The following is an 18061-nucleotide window of genomic DNA, read 5'->3' on the forward strand; positions in this document are numbered from 1 at the left end:
AGGTGGACTGATATGGATTGTTTAAGGATGAAGCTGGTGCTAATATTTCATAGCAGCCAATCATCAATATGCCAAGTTGGATATTATTATTAAATAATCCTGTAAAATGGGAGCAATAATCACCATAGTTCCAATACTTTGGAAAAACAGAAATAGAAACAGTTTCAAGACAGGTTAAAAATAGTTGATATGATGGAAACATGAGAACAATGAGTGACAGAAACAACAAGTTTATTCTTAAGTTTATTCTTAAACTCATCTGCAAATATGGAAAGCCAACAGATAAAGAAAATATGGTTATTTATCTCTCAAATGAAATAAATCTTACAGAAATATCTGATCATAAACCAGAGCATGTACTGATTATACACTTTACAGTACTTCAGAAATGTACTCTATGAAGTATGTACAAAATTATGAATAATTTAATCATTTAAAAATTATATTACAAGCACCATCCTCTGACCCGTTTATAGCCCACAAAAAGAAAGACATACTATCAAATAACACCTAGAAAGAGGGCTACTCCTTTTTCCCTTTCTTTTTCTGGTGCCTATGTTGGTGTCCGCCTCCTCTTCCTCCTCTGTTTCCTTGTGTTCTTCGTTCTCCCCATGTTGGCATAGGAGGCTCAATCTCCCCAGGCCGGCCTCCTCTGTCTGGGACGCTGCCCATTAACATCTAGGGAGAGTAACACCAGATGTTAAAAAAAAATAAATAAAGATGGCTTCACCCATGAAAATATGTCCACAGCTCCACCTTGTAGACGGCGGTGCTCTTCCCAGCTTTTATTGGTTCAATGAAGGACTGATCTTCTCTGGCAGCCAGCAGGAGTGATGGAGACACTTGGGAGGATCCGGTGAGGGTCACCAGAGATGGCACCGAGCCTAGAGCAGCTCTGCGCTCCTGCAAACAAATAGCTATTAAACCAGGGAAGTTTATGTCTACGCAGCTCTAGTGAGGTCATTAATTAAAGCTAACATGTACTAGACGTGTTCAGGTGGTAGACAGTAATCCAATAGTTTGTGACATTTGGAGCCCATTCCCAGGATGAATCGGCATGTCAGGTCTTGATGTACCACCTTCAGCTCCAATTCAGCCCTTGTGACTTTCCTCCACACTTTTAAATTGATTCACATTTCTCACAAGGCTGAAGTTACCCAACACACTTTTTCCTTCCACTAAGCTTTCCACTCTTATGCTTAGATACAGCACTCTAGACCAACAATGACTGTGGAGGTGCCAACATAGTCAGAATAGTTTTGTGTCCAAAATTGTTTTTTATTGGTCTTTTGTGATGTTCAAATGTTCTGAGGAACTGAGTTTTGGCTTTTCAATGGCTGTACGCCACCATCATCAAGTTTGTTTATTTATTAGAAACAAACGCTTGACATACATCACTGATGTACAGTATGTCAAGCGTTTGTTTGTGTAATGAGTCAACAAAATACATGATGTTTCACTTCTTTAATTGAACTATTGATATAAATTAACCTTCACTCACAAAGCAAACTTTTAAAAATTATGTCATGAAGCTGTGACATTGTGCGTAAAAGTCAAAATGTGCTGGTTGTTATTCTGAATATATTACAGTCTAAGACAGATGTAAGAAACTATGTTCCTAATTATGTAATTATCACCGACCTGTGTAATTAAAAAAAAAAATCACTGTAAACTACCTAAATTACTTTTCAAAAAATATATAAAGGAATATTTCAACAAAAACAGGAAATTTGACTGGCATTTTTCATGTAAAAAATATTAAACTTGCAATTCAAACTAAAATTTGGTTTAATTTGTTGTCTAATAAGCTCACACAGAAAATCTAAACTCTTAACCAAAAACTGAAGGATCCACTTTCATTTCAGCTGTTAGTTGAGTTCGAGTTCTTTGAAAGAAAGGATTTGTCACAATACCTTTTGTTTCTCTCCCCACGCAAATGACTCGAGTGTGACCTGAAAGCGTTTAATCATCATCTGTCGCCGACACTGATAATCCACAGACAGAGTCTGATTGATCTTCTGCAGCTCCATCTGAAAGAAACAAAAGAAAAATGCTTAAAATATTATTGATGCAAAGTTTTACATGACAGGCAAACATTCATGTGAACTTACCCACTGCTCTGAGCTGAGGCTGGCTTTCAGAAGAGGGTTTGTCATATCTTCACCTGGCAGACGGACAAGCCTTGACTTCACCTGAATTTAAAAAAACAATTCTTAAGATCTCAGGATTTGTCAGTGTAGATAAAGTTTATTAATGTTCTGCTATTGGGCTCACTTCATTCTCCACATCTTCAAATTGAGAAGAGGCATCTAAACCGAGTGCATGCAGCAGTAGAATCCACTCCGCCTGCATCTCTGCCTTCATTCTCTCCGTGTCTGCAGCATCTCCGTCTTTGCATTCTTCACACAAATCATCATAGCTGTAATGTTCAACTCGCTGCTCTTTCACAGGTTCTTCTTTGGTCAAATTCTCTTTGGGATGCAGCTCCTTCTCCTTGATTACATGAGCTGCAAGCAACTCCGAGACAAGGAAGTCTGCAGATTCACAGAATAAAAAGGTGCGATTTCCAAAATGTTTAGAGAATATATCATCGTCCATAAGATAAAGCAGTTCCTCACCGGTAATCCTGTCGAGGGCAGACGGTTCCAGCACATCAGTCATAACAGCGAGGGGCGAGAACATGTTTGACATCAAATTTCTCAACTCTTCCACCAACAAGACGTCACCTGCTCCCCTCAGGTCTAAAAACATTAAACCAAGGACAGTTTAGCACATTTGAACGTTACGCTATTCCTTTTTCCAATCATTTTACAGTTTTATACTACTCGTTTACCCGATTTTAAACCTTTGCCAACCATAGGAAATGGTATGTTAGTAATTATGAATTAACTATGAGCTGAACACTAAGTGACCGCACGGAGGAGCTGTGGCCTCACCTGTTAGCTCCGGACACAGAGTCCTGAGCTCCGCGGACAGCCAGTTGAGCAGCGGACAGGGGAGCTCGTCACACCTGCACCGCAGGAGGCAGCGGCCGTCTCTAGGGTACCTGAACAGGAAGTGACAGGTGAACTCAGAGCAGACAGCCAACCAGTTTCACCATGCGCCGTCAAGTCCCGAGTCAGTAAACTTTAAGGCTAACTGAGAAATATGAAGCCATGAATCACAGCTAGCTCTTAAGCTAACCCGAAGCTATTATTACCTTTTAAACGATTTGCCATATTAACCAGATTTAGCCGGGTCGGAGTGCAAGAAAAGTTCAAGTAATTATTTCTCACCCCAGAGATACAATAGCCGAAACTGTCTCCATGCTCCTCTCCATTCCCACCGTGAAAAGTAAACGATAATTTACATCAGCTTCTACCAGTTTTCTCAACCCGCAGGTGAAAGTTCAGGCGTGTTTACAAAGCCTGGTTTCCGTTGGACGTCCTGCTCCCTTTGTATCGCCCTCTACTGGCCGGGGGAGGCATAGACAGTACACAATATCTAAACAGGAAAAATACCCAGTTAATTTGATATTTCTTTAGAAAAACAAGGGCAAAATTGTTGGAAAAACGTAATGAGGAAATTTAATTTTAAATAATATACATGAACAAAAACTCCACGTAATTTTTAAATTAATTCTAATACCAATATAAAGCGTTTTTGAGAGTCTTGCACTATGAAAATTTTTCCTACAGACTCACAAAACCTTCTGAAGTAATCCAGAATAAACTTTCCTCTGCTTCCTTCTAAATCATTGTCTAGTTTTCTGTTGCTTTCTTAATAAGTTTGTGGTTTCTCATAAACATAGGATTACCATAATTTCCACCAAACAATCTTGTTCATGTTTGGGATGTGTTTCTAATATATATTGACTTCTGTTGTTGTTTTTCTCTGTTTTTGTTCTGACAGGATTGCACAACACTGCATACAAAAAAGTTTTATCATCTAATTTTTAAAATTAAAACTTTTTAAGTATGTTAATTAATAAAACCTTCCCTCAGAACAAAGTAACATAAAGAGTTATGAATTTTTCTTTGTATTTCTTTTTTGTTAGATGTGACTTAAGTTCTGTAATAAGAAGGCCATTTAACTCTCTGTTACGCTTTTGTAAACTTCGGTCATTTCCTGTATTTAACAGATGGTTATTTATTAGGTGCATACTCTTCTCCAGCAAAGTTTCAAACCAGTTCAGTGTAATGACAGTTACTATTTTGTTTAACAAGATATTTCAATTTTTCTCATTTTTGTTACATCTATTAACTAACTTATTGCATAATAAGAAGATCCAATGTCTTTTACAGAATTTTATATCTATAGATCTATATATATATATAGATCTATATATATCTATATATATATGTTATCTCACTAGGCAGAGCACACACATTGGCTGACAGGTTTGTTTTCATTTCGAAGACCACTATTCTCTCTGTCTTTGATGGGTCAAGTTCCTGAAGACCAGATCAGTGGAATGCACACATGATCACAGCCTAATGACTTCAGCTGGAAGGAATTCCCTAATCCTTTTCCTTACTGGAACAAACAAGAGCTGTTTAAGGAAATGGACTGATTCCCATGTAAGGAAGGGGAAGCTTTAACTAGTCAAACCAAACTGGTTTGATTTGACTCAGTTTGTTTTGTATGTTTAATCTGTTAATTGGTAGTGAGATGTCTGTAAAACAATCTTAGACCCAAAGGGTGTATATTAACTTCTGAATGCTTTGTGTATGAATCCCCTAAACTTGATCGTGTAGAGTAGGGTTGGACTGTGGTTTTTTTATAAGCCTAAGCTACTGCATATGTGACCTTGGTGCCAAAAACTGAGACTAGTGAGACCTGCTGAAAATCTGTTTCAAAAGTAAAATAAAAAACAATCAGAGCCCTGAAAAATTGTGCAGCCTGTTCTTGTCTTTCTTCATCATCGGCCCTCTTTATGACGGCTGGTTTTCATCCTGTTTGAGGGTTTAACAACAATAACAAACTGAGAGAAAGGTATTACTATTGATTATTAGTTAATTTACTAGGATGATTCATTCCTTAAATAAATGAAACATTCATTTAAGGAAGGAGAGCTAAATATAACTTTCTTTACAACTTATGTCATGCAGGAAAGATGACCTCATACCATATAGTGTGACTTAGCTAAAATTATGATCCCAAGTCAAATAGTTTTTTCTGACTTAGTAAATGATTACATAAATCCACCTAAAATCTGATTATCAGGCTCTGTAAATGTTCTCTTGGCTTTAATTAGTCTTTACGACCCAGTGCTCTCTCACCGCTGCGTCATGTGTTGCTGATAACGTGGAGCTGGCCGAATGCTTGGTGTCACACAGCGTGATTTGATGAGGGTGCCATTATCGCCTCCCTCTGAGGATTTTATGGTTGTCAGATTTGCTTCAAGGCCATCTTTCCTGCCTCCTTCTGCACTTTCTCACCACAGATAATCTGGAACATACGTAGAACTGGCCTTATCGGTCTGACCTAAAAGAAGTTGGTGTCTGTGCTGCAACGTTTTGTACAAGTAGTTCATGTTTATTAGCTTTAGTCAGACTGCTCCTTCTCCTTCTCATGTCTGGCTGTATGTGCACATGTATGAACCCAAGGGCTTTATTAGCTTTGCCTGCATGTATTGTTAAGCCCTGCAGGATTTCACAGCAGGCGTTCTGTTAAACAACCCGTCACACTGGTGGCACATCAACAGGAACAATGGAGACAATAGTGAGCGCTGACGTACAGTCCCTCTATGTTTGCTGATACCATATGTACAGAAGCTGTGGCTTCGCTGACTATGAGGCTCTGCCATGCGTCAGGATGCTGTGTCTCTTATTCCCCAGACACCGGTTCCTGCTCCAGGAAAGCTTACGGATGACGACCTTTAACCTCTGAAGAGCGTCTAGACAAAAAGGGGCACACACTCCCCCTCGGAGGCAGTCAGAAATCTCCCAAAACAGACTCTTGATCGTGTAGGACTATGACAAAACACCTGTTTATTGGTTTAATTTAAGAAAAAAAAAGTAAATCGGTAGAAATTTCTTAACGATCCGTAACATGACATATGCTAAACCTTTTCAGATCATCAAAAATAATTTTAAATCAAAGAAAGAAAGCCAGAGGAAGCACAACATGCAGTTTACGAATGATTATTTAACTTATTAAGGGCAATGCATTTTATAGAGCAGGTTCTGATTCAAGGTTTTAAGCACAAACAGCCTGTTTTAAGACCTTCAACATCTGTTTGACTTCAGATCCAGACTTTGACTAGGTTATGTTTAAAATCTTCATTTTGTTTTCAGTAAATGTCCTGAATTTCAGGGTTTCCTTAAGGTCAGCTATAGGGAGAAAGTGAGAGTTATAATCACTCCTATAGTAGGCTACATATCTGAAAAATGCTCACCATATAGATTTTTTAATGCATTTCTATTTCACATTTTCAGCAACACTGCAATTCAAAGTTCTTTACACGATTAAAAGGAAAATAAAACAACAAACAAGCATGAAAAACATTACATTTTCGTGGCAAAGTAAAGAAAAACAATTACAGGTTGAAAGACAAACCACAGTTTATTTCACACAGAGCTGTTATTAATCAAAGGCCTAAACACATAATACAAGAACATTAGGTAGAATATGAACGAATATCTTTTGTTTTATATAGGTGTACCGCAGAAAAAGTGACATCGGTCGTGAAGCTGAACCATTTGTGACAAAAACAGACTTCTCTTCCACAGTTATTTGAATCAACATTGTGGAGTCATTGCTGTTGTTTGAGTTGGAGCTTTACTGAAACTCCAACTAACTCACTAGGGAAGTTAAAAAATTTAAAAAAGCACCACAAAAAACCATGTTTTTCTGTATGTCCCAGTCTCAATCAGGAGTTGTCATGTTTCCATGACGAGGAGACATGACACAGAGCCCGGAGAGGAGGACAGGTGTCTGTTTGGGCGGGGCGGAGGCAGCCGCTCAGGTGAGAGGAGCCACGCCCCCTGGAGACCAAACAATCGTTGCTGCTGGCAGTAGGACTACTTTTCCCCAACTGTGGTCTGGACAGAGACACAGGAGTCGCTCTCAGGGACTATCGATGAATGGCAGCAGCTCTGCGCTTTTATTCCCTGCATATTTAGAACAAGAACCAGAATCAGTGTTTCATTTGTAGCAGGAAAAAACAGCGATCGCGTTAGTCATGGAGCCGCTGCACGAGTGGAGCTTTAAGCCAAAGAAACTGGAGCTGGAGGAGGACTTCTACTTTGACTATGGAGCTGAGGAAATAACAGATTACCAGGACCCCTCTGAACTCCTGGCTGCTCTGAAACAAAAGGAGGAAGAGGTTATTTTGGCAGCGCAGCTGGGAAACGCGTTGCTCCTGGAAAACCGTCAGCTGAAGGAGAAGAGCGACAAGCTTCATGAGCAGTTCACAGACAGGCTGGAGGTAAGGGGGAATAAAAAACAGATTTCTCTCTCTTTCTTCATGCGTTTTAAACAGGATTTAATTAACCAAAGGGGTATAATTAGCGAAATGTGCTGCGTAAAAAGTTTGCGTTTTAGCTGGGCGGGTAACTGGGATAATGAGTGTTCACAGCTCGGAGGGAAACGTCTTCTGTTTTAAAGAGAGCGATAAACGGAGAGAAATACTCAGATTAAACTGGGCGGAATGAACAGATTTGGAAGTATATGGTCTGCCAAATTCATGAAAAATCCATTCACCTCTTCTGAAAAGTGCTCCAGGTTTATCTCCCATCTTTATAAAATGCACAATAAAGGTTAACATTTGTTCCCCCCATAAGTTGCTTTACTTGTGTGTAAGAAAAATCGGGTTTCTGCCTATTTGTTCTCTCTAAAAACAAAACAATCACTCAGTTTCGGTGACTGGACTAGCATCTCTATCCAACTGAAATGTCAACACGGAAATGTTTCCCATGCCACATCATGCAAAGTGAGGGGGGAAAAGGCTGCCAAACTGCTCTGGACTTCCCTCTTAAGATAAACATTTCTTGTGCAACACCAGGTGTTATGATCAGACCACGAGGAGGGGCGCTGTTCCCATGTGCCAGGTGTTTTGTTGCATAAAATCTCACACTTGAACGATTAAACACGTCATCTTTTTCTCCAGTATGAAGTCCTGTTCAGATATGATGTAACTCTATCCCCTGTTGGATACAAAGAGCAACAGCAAAAAAAATTGTAAAAACTCACAGACTGATATGTTTAACTGGCCCTGCAGATGATGGTGAGGGGAGCTGCAGGGGTTATCGGAGTGTCTCTACCCTCTGATCTACGTCTGCTTCAAAGACCTTTGCAGGATCAGGGCTCCTCACACACTCTGGGACTTTCTAAGTTGATTAAAATGCTGAAAAGCTGTTGAGATTGTGTTGAGTCTGTGGCACAATTATCAAGTTTTTTTTTTGCAGTCTGGAAAAGTGTTGGATTTTATGCAACAGTTTCCAAAGTGTTGCAAAAGAGAACACTTTCTCTAGACTTAAATTGTCCGTATTTATCGCCACTGGAAAGCCATGTACCTTCAAACCAAAAATAAATACTTTTTTGGGGAGAGATGAAAGTGGTGATGGGGGAAATTTGATTTTGCACTCTAAGCCGTTTCTGTCTGGGCTCCTAACCTGCGAGACACAATTATACAGAACGAACAGATTCAGAGCTACTGATAGTAGATGACTACACTGGAACAAGTCCCATAAATCAATGGATACTACAAATTACATCCACTCTTCCACCAGATAGGATTACACATGTATTGAAGAGCAACATGGAAAAATTTGAAACAATTTGGAGGCTCTTCATTTATCAGAAAGATGGAGAAAGAAGATATTACTTAAATATATAAAGACTATAAAAGAGCACTTGTTTGATTTTTACGGTTGCTTTTTGTTTGTGCTGTATATTCTACCAAGTATTTCATGCAATAATGCCTTCTGAGAGGATTTTGTCGTAAATGATCAAATAAAAAACCTATGCACACACGCTGGATGAAGGGCATGAATGACTCGATGATGTTGGAGCTGATGTTCCCGCCGTCACCTGTTCATCTTTCGCCTCGTTTTCACCTGCGTCTACAGGGGCTGGAGCAGGGGCGTCATGAGCTGCGACTGAAGCTGGAGGGCTGCCAGTCCCAGTGGGAGAGCCAGGTGGGAGAGCTGGAGCGGGACGCGAGGGAGCTGAGCGCCCAGGTGGAGCAGCTGACCCGGGCGCTCAGCGAGGCCGAGAGGGAGAAGGGTCGACTGCAGCTAGAGCACGGCGAGCAGACGCAGCGTCTCCGGGAGGAGCTCAGAACTGTGAGTCTGACACAAAGGTCTAGTTTGGAAAAAAAAAAAAAAAATCTCCCATCCTTATAGCTGCAACGGTTACGACGGACCCACTTCTTCAGGCCGTCTGGGCCGAACCGGATAACTGGAGTGTAATCTGATCCGATCATACGAAACTAAGCTGCTTGTGTATCAGTCTGAACTGTCTTAGCGTTAAGCTGAGACTCTCAGGTGGTTGACGCGCTCAGAGTGAGGTCCTTAAAGAAATTCTTACTGTACAGAAGAGTCAGGAGTTTACATACGATGATGTTCCAGGCGTTTCAGAACTTTTGAGTTCTAGATCCAATCTGCAGCTGCCCAACTGATGATTTTGAGGTGAAATTTAGGAATTTTGATGTAGGCTTCCTCTGTCAGTATGTAAAACTGATCCTCAACATGATGCTACCGCCCCCATAGTGGCCACAAAGCTCACAGTTTGTTTAATCTGAGGGATTTGTCTTGTAATCATTATTACCTGCAATAAAAAAAAGGTCCAATGCATCATTAAAATACTACGATTAAAACAAAAATGGAAGCGTATTTAAACTTCTAACAAGAACTGTATATGGACATTCAGTCAGTAGCTGGGTGTTTCTTCTTTCTTTCTTTTTTTTGGCATGCCAAGGAAGATCTGTTCTGGTGTTGAGCAGGATGGAAATAATATGTAAACAAGAAGGGGAGTGAAAGTTAATGCCGTGACTTTATTTCAGATCTGGACACGAGATTAGACCGTATCTGACCGCTGCTGGTGTCGCTTTACAAAAATAAATGCACAATAAATCCAGTTTCAGTGACTTTTGCAGCTATTTCAAAGATTCCAGCTCTTGAAATGTGTTTTTCGATGTGTGTGTGTGTTTTTAAGATGCCAAAAATAACTAAAACCTTCCTTTAAATTCATCAGGCTCAGGCAAATGTTTCAGTTGCCCCAAAGTTGTCCCAAACAATCCCTATTAGCTCTTTAGTCTGCTTAGTGTTCCAGATCAGTTAATGGAGTTACACAAAGGTAAGTTTTAACTCGAAAACTTGCTTGACATCACAAGTGGGTTCAATGACGGCATCCAGCTGACTCAGGTCCTTCGTCTTGCATGTGTTCAAGTTGAACATTTATCATCCTCGGTTTCTGATCTCACAGAAAAAACCCTCCCAGAGCCAAAAATGAGGTCTGACATATTTTACTGCTTCTTATCAGCAAACAAGGAGGAGCCGATCGGATCCCACAGCTGGACAACCTTGAGTAACTTTCCAGCTTTAGAAAACATGTCGTGTTCTCTCAAACATTTGTGAAAATGTTGCGTTCCAGTCGACCGGTCGCTTAACCGCTCGACGCGCTCCTTTGTGTTGTTGTGAAATCTGCCTCAAAAGTTAAAAATGAATCCAAACGGGAGCTAAACCCTCCCAGAAGTCAAGGTCCAAATAATCAAGGAACTCCTCCACTGCTGGGAATCAACAGACTCCCTTAAAGTTCAGGAAAAAGTCAATTTAGATAAAAAAAAAAGCTCAACTCTCTGAGCTGCTTTAGGAGAAAGAGAGAGAAAAGTGAAGGAAATGCCTAATTTGGCTGGCAGGAGTCATTCATCGTTTTTGGCTCTGTGTGGCTGGTAAAATGTCAGAAACTAAAGCGGACAAGTCGGTGGAACTACTTTGGAGAGGAGCTTTGTGTTGAATGTTTGGTAGTCAGACGTGGTGAACTGGACCGCTGCTGCCCGCTCGGGTGAGTTGTGGCTGTTTGTCATGTTTTTTTTAAATTTATTTTTATTGCAGCTTGCAGACTGGTTGCCTGTTAGGTCCAGAAAGGTTGAATTATTTTCAGCAAACCCAAAAACAATAAAATGTTCTCCTTTCCTCGTGTAGCTGCTGTCGAAACAACTACTGCGTTAAGCCTTGATTAAACTCGAGAGGAGTAACACCTCGTATCCCAGGCATTAAAATGTCTCAAGCCAAGAAATTCAGACGATGGTAGATTGATCAAATGTTTCTATTTTCTTTACTAGTAATCATTTAGTTTCAGAATCAGGACAATAATCACCTCAACAAATGAAATGTCAGTGTCCAGAGACAGACAGAGACAACTTATTTTCAAAACTTAACATCTGTTGAACCACCTTTCACTCGAGCCACAGCTGAAAGTGGAGTGTGTTGATGCATATTGGTGCTAAATGTTTTTTTATTGTTATTTTTTTTGGCTAAATCACTCAAGCTCATTCATGTCGGATGAAGAAAATCATTGGAAATTGTCATACATTCTCAGTTAGATTTAGGAATGGACTTTGACTGGACCGTTTCAGTGTAGCTCTGGCTGTAAGCTCAGCGTTGTTGTCCTGTTTCAACGGGTTTTCTTCCACGAATGAGTTTTATCCATCTTCTTTTTTTTTATAAACTCTGATTGTGACGGTTCTCTTCTCCCTATGGAAGAAAAGCGCCTCCACATCATGATGCGGCTACCACCGTGTTTCACTGTGGGGACGGCGTGTTCAGGATGAACTATTTCAGTTTGGGGGCTTGAGAAAACGTTCCATCTGGTCTTTTTATTTTAAGATTTTACTGGAAGCAGCAGCTTAAAAACAAATGTCCACAGAGTTCAGAAGTGAGTGGATAAACAACGGTCCAGATCCAGAGACACACAGTTTGAACATCAGGGAGAACTGGACAGGATTTAATCACGTTAATGTTCCTGCAGTCTGCCTGATGCATCCGTTTGTTTTTAATTGCATAATTTCGCATTAGTGGGAATTTTCCTGTCAGTCTTTATCAAGCTAAAACATGACAAGTAATTCAGAAGAAAGAGGAGGTTTTGACATTTTCTTCTCGGGATGAAAAAGGAGGAACTTCATTGGAAACTTGAACGTGAACTTAGCTACAGTTGATAAGAAATACCAGCCTGCAACAGGAGTCTGTTTATGATGGCAGGCCAGAAATATTCAGTTGCTGCTGCAGGAAAAAGAAGAACTGAGGTTATTAACAGATCAGCTTCACTCAAACTCGGTGACACCGGTCCAGTTTTCCTCCAGTGTTCCTGACTATCCCACCATGTTTATTGACTTTCCAATGTTCTAATTATGTAAACAAAGACTCATATTGAAAATGGTAGTAATGCTATATGAATGAGTAGATGACATGCCATGTAAACACAAAATTTATTTTTTAAAATAAAGTTTAAAAAAATAAATAAATTCAAATGAGATGGAATAAATAATTATAGCAGTGCACAGGATGGATAACTAACATGAAATAACAGTTTATGTCTTTATTGTTTTCATACAGGTTTAACATTATTCCCTTTATTTATTGATTTGCCGCACCAGTCTTTGATCATTATCCTCACTGTTTGAAATTGTGACAAGAAGTTAAGATTTTATTCTGCAGAACCCTAAAAAAGTTTTTTATTTGTGAGTGAAGTAATCCAAGAAGCATTTGTAGTAGATCAATGAAGGAAAAGCTCAGTTTTCCATCATTTTTCTGCATTTTTATTTAGTTTTAAATAAAAATGTGATGATGTGTTACTGCTTACATTTATTTAAAAGCTGCTTTAAATAAAATTTTAAACACTATTCTTTAAGTAAGGACCAGGTTTTGTCGCAGAGACCAAAAAGAGACTTTATTTTATTGGTATTGTCAAAGAGGCTTTCCTAATAGATAGCTAACAACGATCCATAAAAGTCAATAATAGATTTTTCTTTTAAGATTAAAAAATAATGATGATTTAAGAGAAAAAAAAATGTATTTTGTTTTTTTTTCCTGCACTCAGACGTTACTCATTATTTGCTGTAAAATCTTGATGTCACCATTACAAGTTTTAAACCTAGGTTTTTGATTAAACATAATGTAAAAAACTTCTAATTTTGATAAGTGTTCATTAAAATAATATTATTTTTGGGCGGTGTAAAATTTCCTCATTTCTTTAAACTCTTAAAGCAGCAACATAAATCTTTTTATATTATGTTTTTTAAAGATGTATTTTTCTCAATATGGGAAAGGTCAGGTTTTGTTGCAGATGAACTTTATTTTTATTTCCCCAAAGGCATTTCTAACATTTGGGCCACCGGAGCTCCATTCTGCAAGCTTCACATTGACCCACAGTTCACCTTTCCACCTCTCGTTTCCCACTCACTCCAGCGCGATCACAAGCTCCGACTGTGGATCACTGTTTTATGAGACAGCTGTGATAAATCCCTCCCTGTGGATTTCCGTTATTAGAAAAGGTGGCTGCCTGAACTACAAAAGCCTCCGTGACCTCTGCCCCTAATGTGAGCATCACCGAGCTAACAAACGGCATAAAACAGAAGCCGTTCTACTTTTAAGATATAAATCTGTCTTTTCTTTTGACCGTTTTGATGCTGCCTCTCACACCCAAACATCCTTGCGTCCCAGAGGGAGAGCCGACCTTTTCTGCAGGGTGGCGTCGGCTGTGGCTGGGGATGTCAGCTGCTCGATATCTCTGGAAACCTGAGGCCTTATACTTCTTCCAGAGAATGGCTCTCCTGTCTCTGGTGTTTTGCTGAGCGTCAGTGGGTTGGGGTCTCTATTGTGGAGGAGGCCCATGTTTGTGAAATGACAGAGAGACGAGACGTTCATTATTAGCTCCCCTCCAGACTACAACTTTGCTTCTGTGGGCCGTGTTTTGTTTTTGTCCATCAGTGTCTCCTTCGCTCTCATCACGCGTCCTCTCCTTTTTAAGCCTGACTTCCTCTTTACACTCACTCTGAAGCCCATTTGCCCCCGTCGTGTCCAAGTTTACCCCCTGCTCCACGGCTGTCCAATGTGGCATGAAGATGTCACAAAGCGGACCAAGATGCCTCTGCGCTCAGTCTGTCGCAGAGGCCAGCCTTTCGTCTGGTATTATGTGGGGGTGATGGAACCTGACAGCCTCCCACCGAACTGCTGAGTAAGGGGAACCGAGGGTCCGGGTTCAGGAGGCAGGAGGCGGGGAGCACGGCGGATATTTGGTCACCATGGAGATACTGTGCAACTTTCAGAGCTGGTACTCTGAGCTTAATCTTGTTGATGTTGGATGTTACAATTTTAAGGAACTTTCAGGGATTGCAGCTTGTTTTTTTTCCTGTGCTCAAGGCCAGATTCTGCAATCCAATCAGATTTTCACCAGGGAAAAACTTCTGAATTGTAAAACAGCTTTTATTTGTCTCTTAAATCTATCTAAGCCAGGGGTCTCAAACTCCAGTCCTCAAGGGCTGCTGTCCTGCAACTTTTAGATGTGCCTCTGCTGCACCACACCTGAACAGAATAATTAGGTCATTAAGGATCTGGAAAACTGATCTACACAAGGAGGAGGTAATTAAGCCATTTCACTCCAGTGTTTTGTACCTGTGGCACATCTAAAAACTGCAGGACAGCGGCGCTTGAGGACTGGAGTTTGACACCTGTGATCTAAACGGTCCAAACATTATTTAAAAAAACTTACATGAATCATGCAAACTTATAAAAAACTATTTTTTTCACCACTTGACATGCAACTTCTTGTTGAGGCTTAGTTTAGAGTATTTCTTTAAAGGGGTGGTATTATGTAAAATCAACTTTTTTGAGCTTTATATCATTAAGTTATTCCCCCATCAAAAACATACCTGGAGTGTTGCCTTGAAACTTTTATGCATGTTTGAGAAATCCTTAACCTTTGGCCCCACAAAGCGCCAACTACTTCCACTATTTCCTCCTGGGAGCAGTCGAGTTTCCCACACAGCTCCTTCAGACTAGCAGCAGCAGCCATTAGCAAACACCTGGTGGAGCTACTCATCAGCTAAGCTCATCATGCAAACTACTTCTCAGTTCAACACTCCTAGAAACGGCTATAAATGGGAAAATGGAGAGTCATTGTTGTGATTGCATGCTGAAGATGTGCGAAAGAGCAGGAGCTTCTTAAAGAGACAGAGACCAATTTCAAGGCTTTAAATTGTAAAGTCATATTTCTTTTCATGTTTGAAGGTAACATAGTCACTCGATTGTGCTACAAAATGCCACTATGAGCCTGGAAAATGCATAATGCCAGCCCTTTAAAGAGCTGGAGCTGTTTTTTAATGATCTAGTTATTACGTAGTTTGTAAACATAAGTGATACTTATGCTCGATTTGCTTCTGAATGCTGTAATACTTAAAGGCCACAAGTTTCTGCTCCTTTGTAAACCTGTCTTGTTTTTCTCTTGCAAGGCGATGGAGGTGGAGAGAGCCATGTCCAGCGAGCTGCAGGCTCTGAAAGAGGAGCTCCAGCAGAAAGGAGGCCACAACCGGCAGCAGGACGAGGAGCTGATCAGCGCCATGAAGGAGCAGGTAAATGCAGACGCACACACATGATAAAAGCAAGTTCAGTGTTGCACCCCTGCTAATAACACGGTCTGATTATTTTCTACTCACACTGACAGAGTGTCCAGAACAACCTGCCCTATCTTTTAGCGGTTTGTTCCATGTCAGTAATGTGTTTTCATTTCATGTAGCATGAGCAACAAACAGCAGCTCAGGCAAAACTATTCATAAACACTGAGAATAACGAGGTGAAATAAAAATGATGAGAGTTAAAAGGATGAAGCTAATTAAAAATGGATTCATAAATAAAGGAAATCTGTACAAGACAACTTGCCTGATATCCTGTTTTTATTCTGATTTTCTCCAGCATAAATATAAAATAATTTGGTCAAACTGTCATGTTGGGCTCTTAATGAAGCATTTTTGAATTTAGCATGGATTTATTGTAATCCTTAGACTTACAGAACCAAATTTGTACACACGTATTCTTAAGATTTGGATAAATGTCTCTAAGCAAGTTGCAGTGACATTCACATTGGAATAATTCAATATGTAATACTCAAGTGGCAACTGTATTTATTATTCATTATAACCATTCTCAAAATTTATTCATAAGCCTTTTTTAAGCCTCCAAAGTCTTCTTTTTTGTTTTTAACATTTCTCTTTAATCCTCACTGCCTTCGTACCATCTCACTGTCTCCAGAACAAATTCATGTTTCCGTTTTGCAGTAGATTCAGACGTACAGTTGTTGTAGGAGGATCAGATGGTTAGATAAAAAATCTGTTTTGCCATTTTTGTGCAGGTGTTGAGACTCACACAGAAGGAGCAGGAGCTGGAGCGACGCTTGGAGAGTGTCAGTCAAGAAAACGCTGAGCTCAGAGCGAGTTTGGCCTCTTTACAAACACGTTTGTCCCAACACGACCAACACGACCAGCAGCACAGCCAGCAGGTAAACACACACACACACACACACACACACACACACACACACACACACACACACACACACACACACACACACACGCTGATGCCTAAACCAATCAGATGCAACAAGTGCGCCCTTTCTTCTTCAGAGCTATAAAACCGCTCCTGATTGAGTTCATTAGATAAGTAAACAACATTAAACATCACTGTGATGTTGCTGGTGAATGAATAAAAGCCTCAGTGATAATGGGACGCTCTGCCTGGCTGCCTGGGTTTCGATGGGATTGTAGAAAGAATTGCAAAACAATCACCTCATCCCTGCTATTGTAACTTCCACCCACAAGTCCGGATTCCTGACTTGTTCGCTTGGTTTCACGTTTGCTGAGAGCCGGAATCTGGCCCGTCAGGATTTGTCTTCAGATGAATGTTTGCACAGGTCACATGAAAACCATGAACAGCTCTAATAAACAGAATCAGACTCTTTTCCACTTTGCAGCTTTATACTCATATTGTAATTGCAAGTTTTACAAAAAAAAATGATAGAAATAATTGTTCTTTTTTGTTAAGCTTCGTGAAGCATGGCAGGAGGTGGAGGTGGCGCGGGATCGTTCGCAGCAGCTTCAGGCTCAGGTGGAGGAGCTGCAGGAGGAGGTGTCCCTGCAGGACAGCAGGACCCACTTGGATGCCTCCTTGCTATCAGAGCTGGAGGCGGCAGACTGGGGCATCAGCAAAGAACAGGTACAAGAGTTCAACTTTGATAACCATCCTTATGTAACAGAATGACTGGCTAAATCATCTCAGGCGTCTGATTTATGGTGCTACATTAAATCAATGCTTCAATACCTGCTCAGTAAATCGAGAGCGACTGTTCTAATTGGGAACAATCCTTTGACATGACTCCTCTTTTGAATTAAAAGTCTTTCTACTTTATTGTTTTGTTTGCTTTAGAAAGTGGTAATGATCCTAGAAGACAATGAGTTAAAGGCCAATTCAGGCAGAGACCTACTTCTGCATTCTTCTGCATCTATTGACTAATCACTTACTTTTTTTGTGTACAGTGAAAGAGTCTAAATTAGGAAAATTTCATGCATTAGTGTTTATACAGACTTATCTCTCTGCATTAAGGATGTAAAACATCAGGACAAGCCAGGAGTCCTTTTGTTTTACATGTTGTGCTTTTCCTCCAGTTGTGTGAAACACTTTATCTGGACATACATACAGGTGGACTACAAATTGAATAAGTTCATGGAAATGAGCATATTTATGAGTGACTTTTTTGGAGAACACAGATTTAATTGAGATTTCCCTAGTGGGGTCATGAGGGGTGCTGGTGCCTATCTCCAGCTAACTTTTAAGGTGAGAGGCGAGAGAAAACCCTTTCCAGAGGTTCACCCTGGAGGTCGTCAGTCTGTCGCAGGGCAACACAGAGACAGACAGGACAAACACCTTGTGAATTTAAGTCAATAAATACAAAACTTAAATTAAGCATTTATTGACTTAAATTCACAAATTTAGATGTCTACGCATGCATTTTTAATTGACAGTAGTCTTATCTCATACATAACTCCTGGTGTTTCCATAGCAACTAAAACAAACAAGAACCTGACAGG

General features: G+C 40.2%; 2 protein-coding genes across 2 annotated transcripts in view; one reads left to right on the forward strand and one right to left on the reverse strand.

Moving 5' to 3' along the window:
* Positions 1 to 230: 230 nt before the first annotated feature.
* On the reverse strand, positions 231 to 3424 carry LOC102227080 (protein FAM98B-like). The gene is made up of 8 exons (XM_005801049.3): positions 3276 to 3424; positions 2937 to 3046; positions 2619 to 2741; positions 2275 to 2534; positions 2112 to 2192; positions 1914 to 2030; positions 757 to 903; positions 231 to 678 (listed from the first exon to the last, which is right to left on the reverse strand). Exons 1-8 carry the CDS (start codon positions 3317 to 3319, stop codon positions 523 to 525), a joined length of 1038 nt encoding a protein of 345 aa, XP_005801106.1. The 5' UTR covers positions 3320 to 3424; the 3' UTR covers positions 231 to 522.
* A 3562-nt stretch (positions 3425 to 6986) lies between these two features.
* LOC106699685 (BICD family-like cargo adapter 1) overlaps positions 6987 to 18061 on the forward strand; it is a 37335-nt gene continuing 26260 nt past the window's right edge. The window contains exons 1-5 of the mRNA XM_014469523.2: positions 6987 to 7411; positions 9054 to 9269; positions 15434 to 15553; positions 16330 to 16476; positions 17019 to 17189. Coding sequence (XP_014325009.2) covers positions 7166 to 7411; positions 9054 to 9269; positions 15434 to 15553; positions 16330 to 16476; positions 17019 to 17189 — 900 coding nt within the window. The 5' untranslated portion in view covers positions 6987 to 7165. The remainder of the gene's footprint in view (positions 7412 to 9053; positions 9270 to 15433; positions 15554 to 16329; positions 16477 to 17018; positions 17190 to 18061) is intronic.

Source organism: Xiphophorus maculatus, chromosome 18, assembly GCF_002775205.1.
Source record: "Xiphophorus maculatus strain JP 163 A chromosome 18, X_maculatus-5.0-male, whole genome shotgun sequence".
Taxonomy (NCBI): domain Eukaryota; kingdom Metazoa; phylum Chordata; class Actinopteri; order Cyprinodontiformes; family Poeciliidae; genus Xiphophorus; species Xiphophorus maculatus.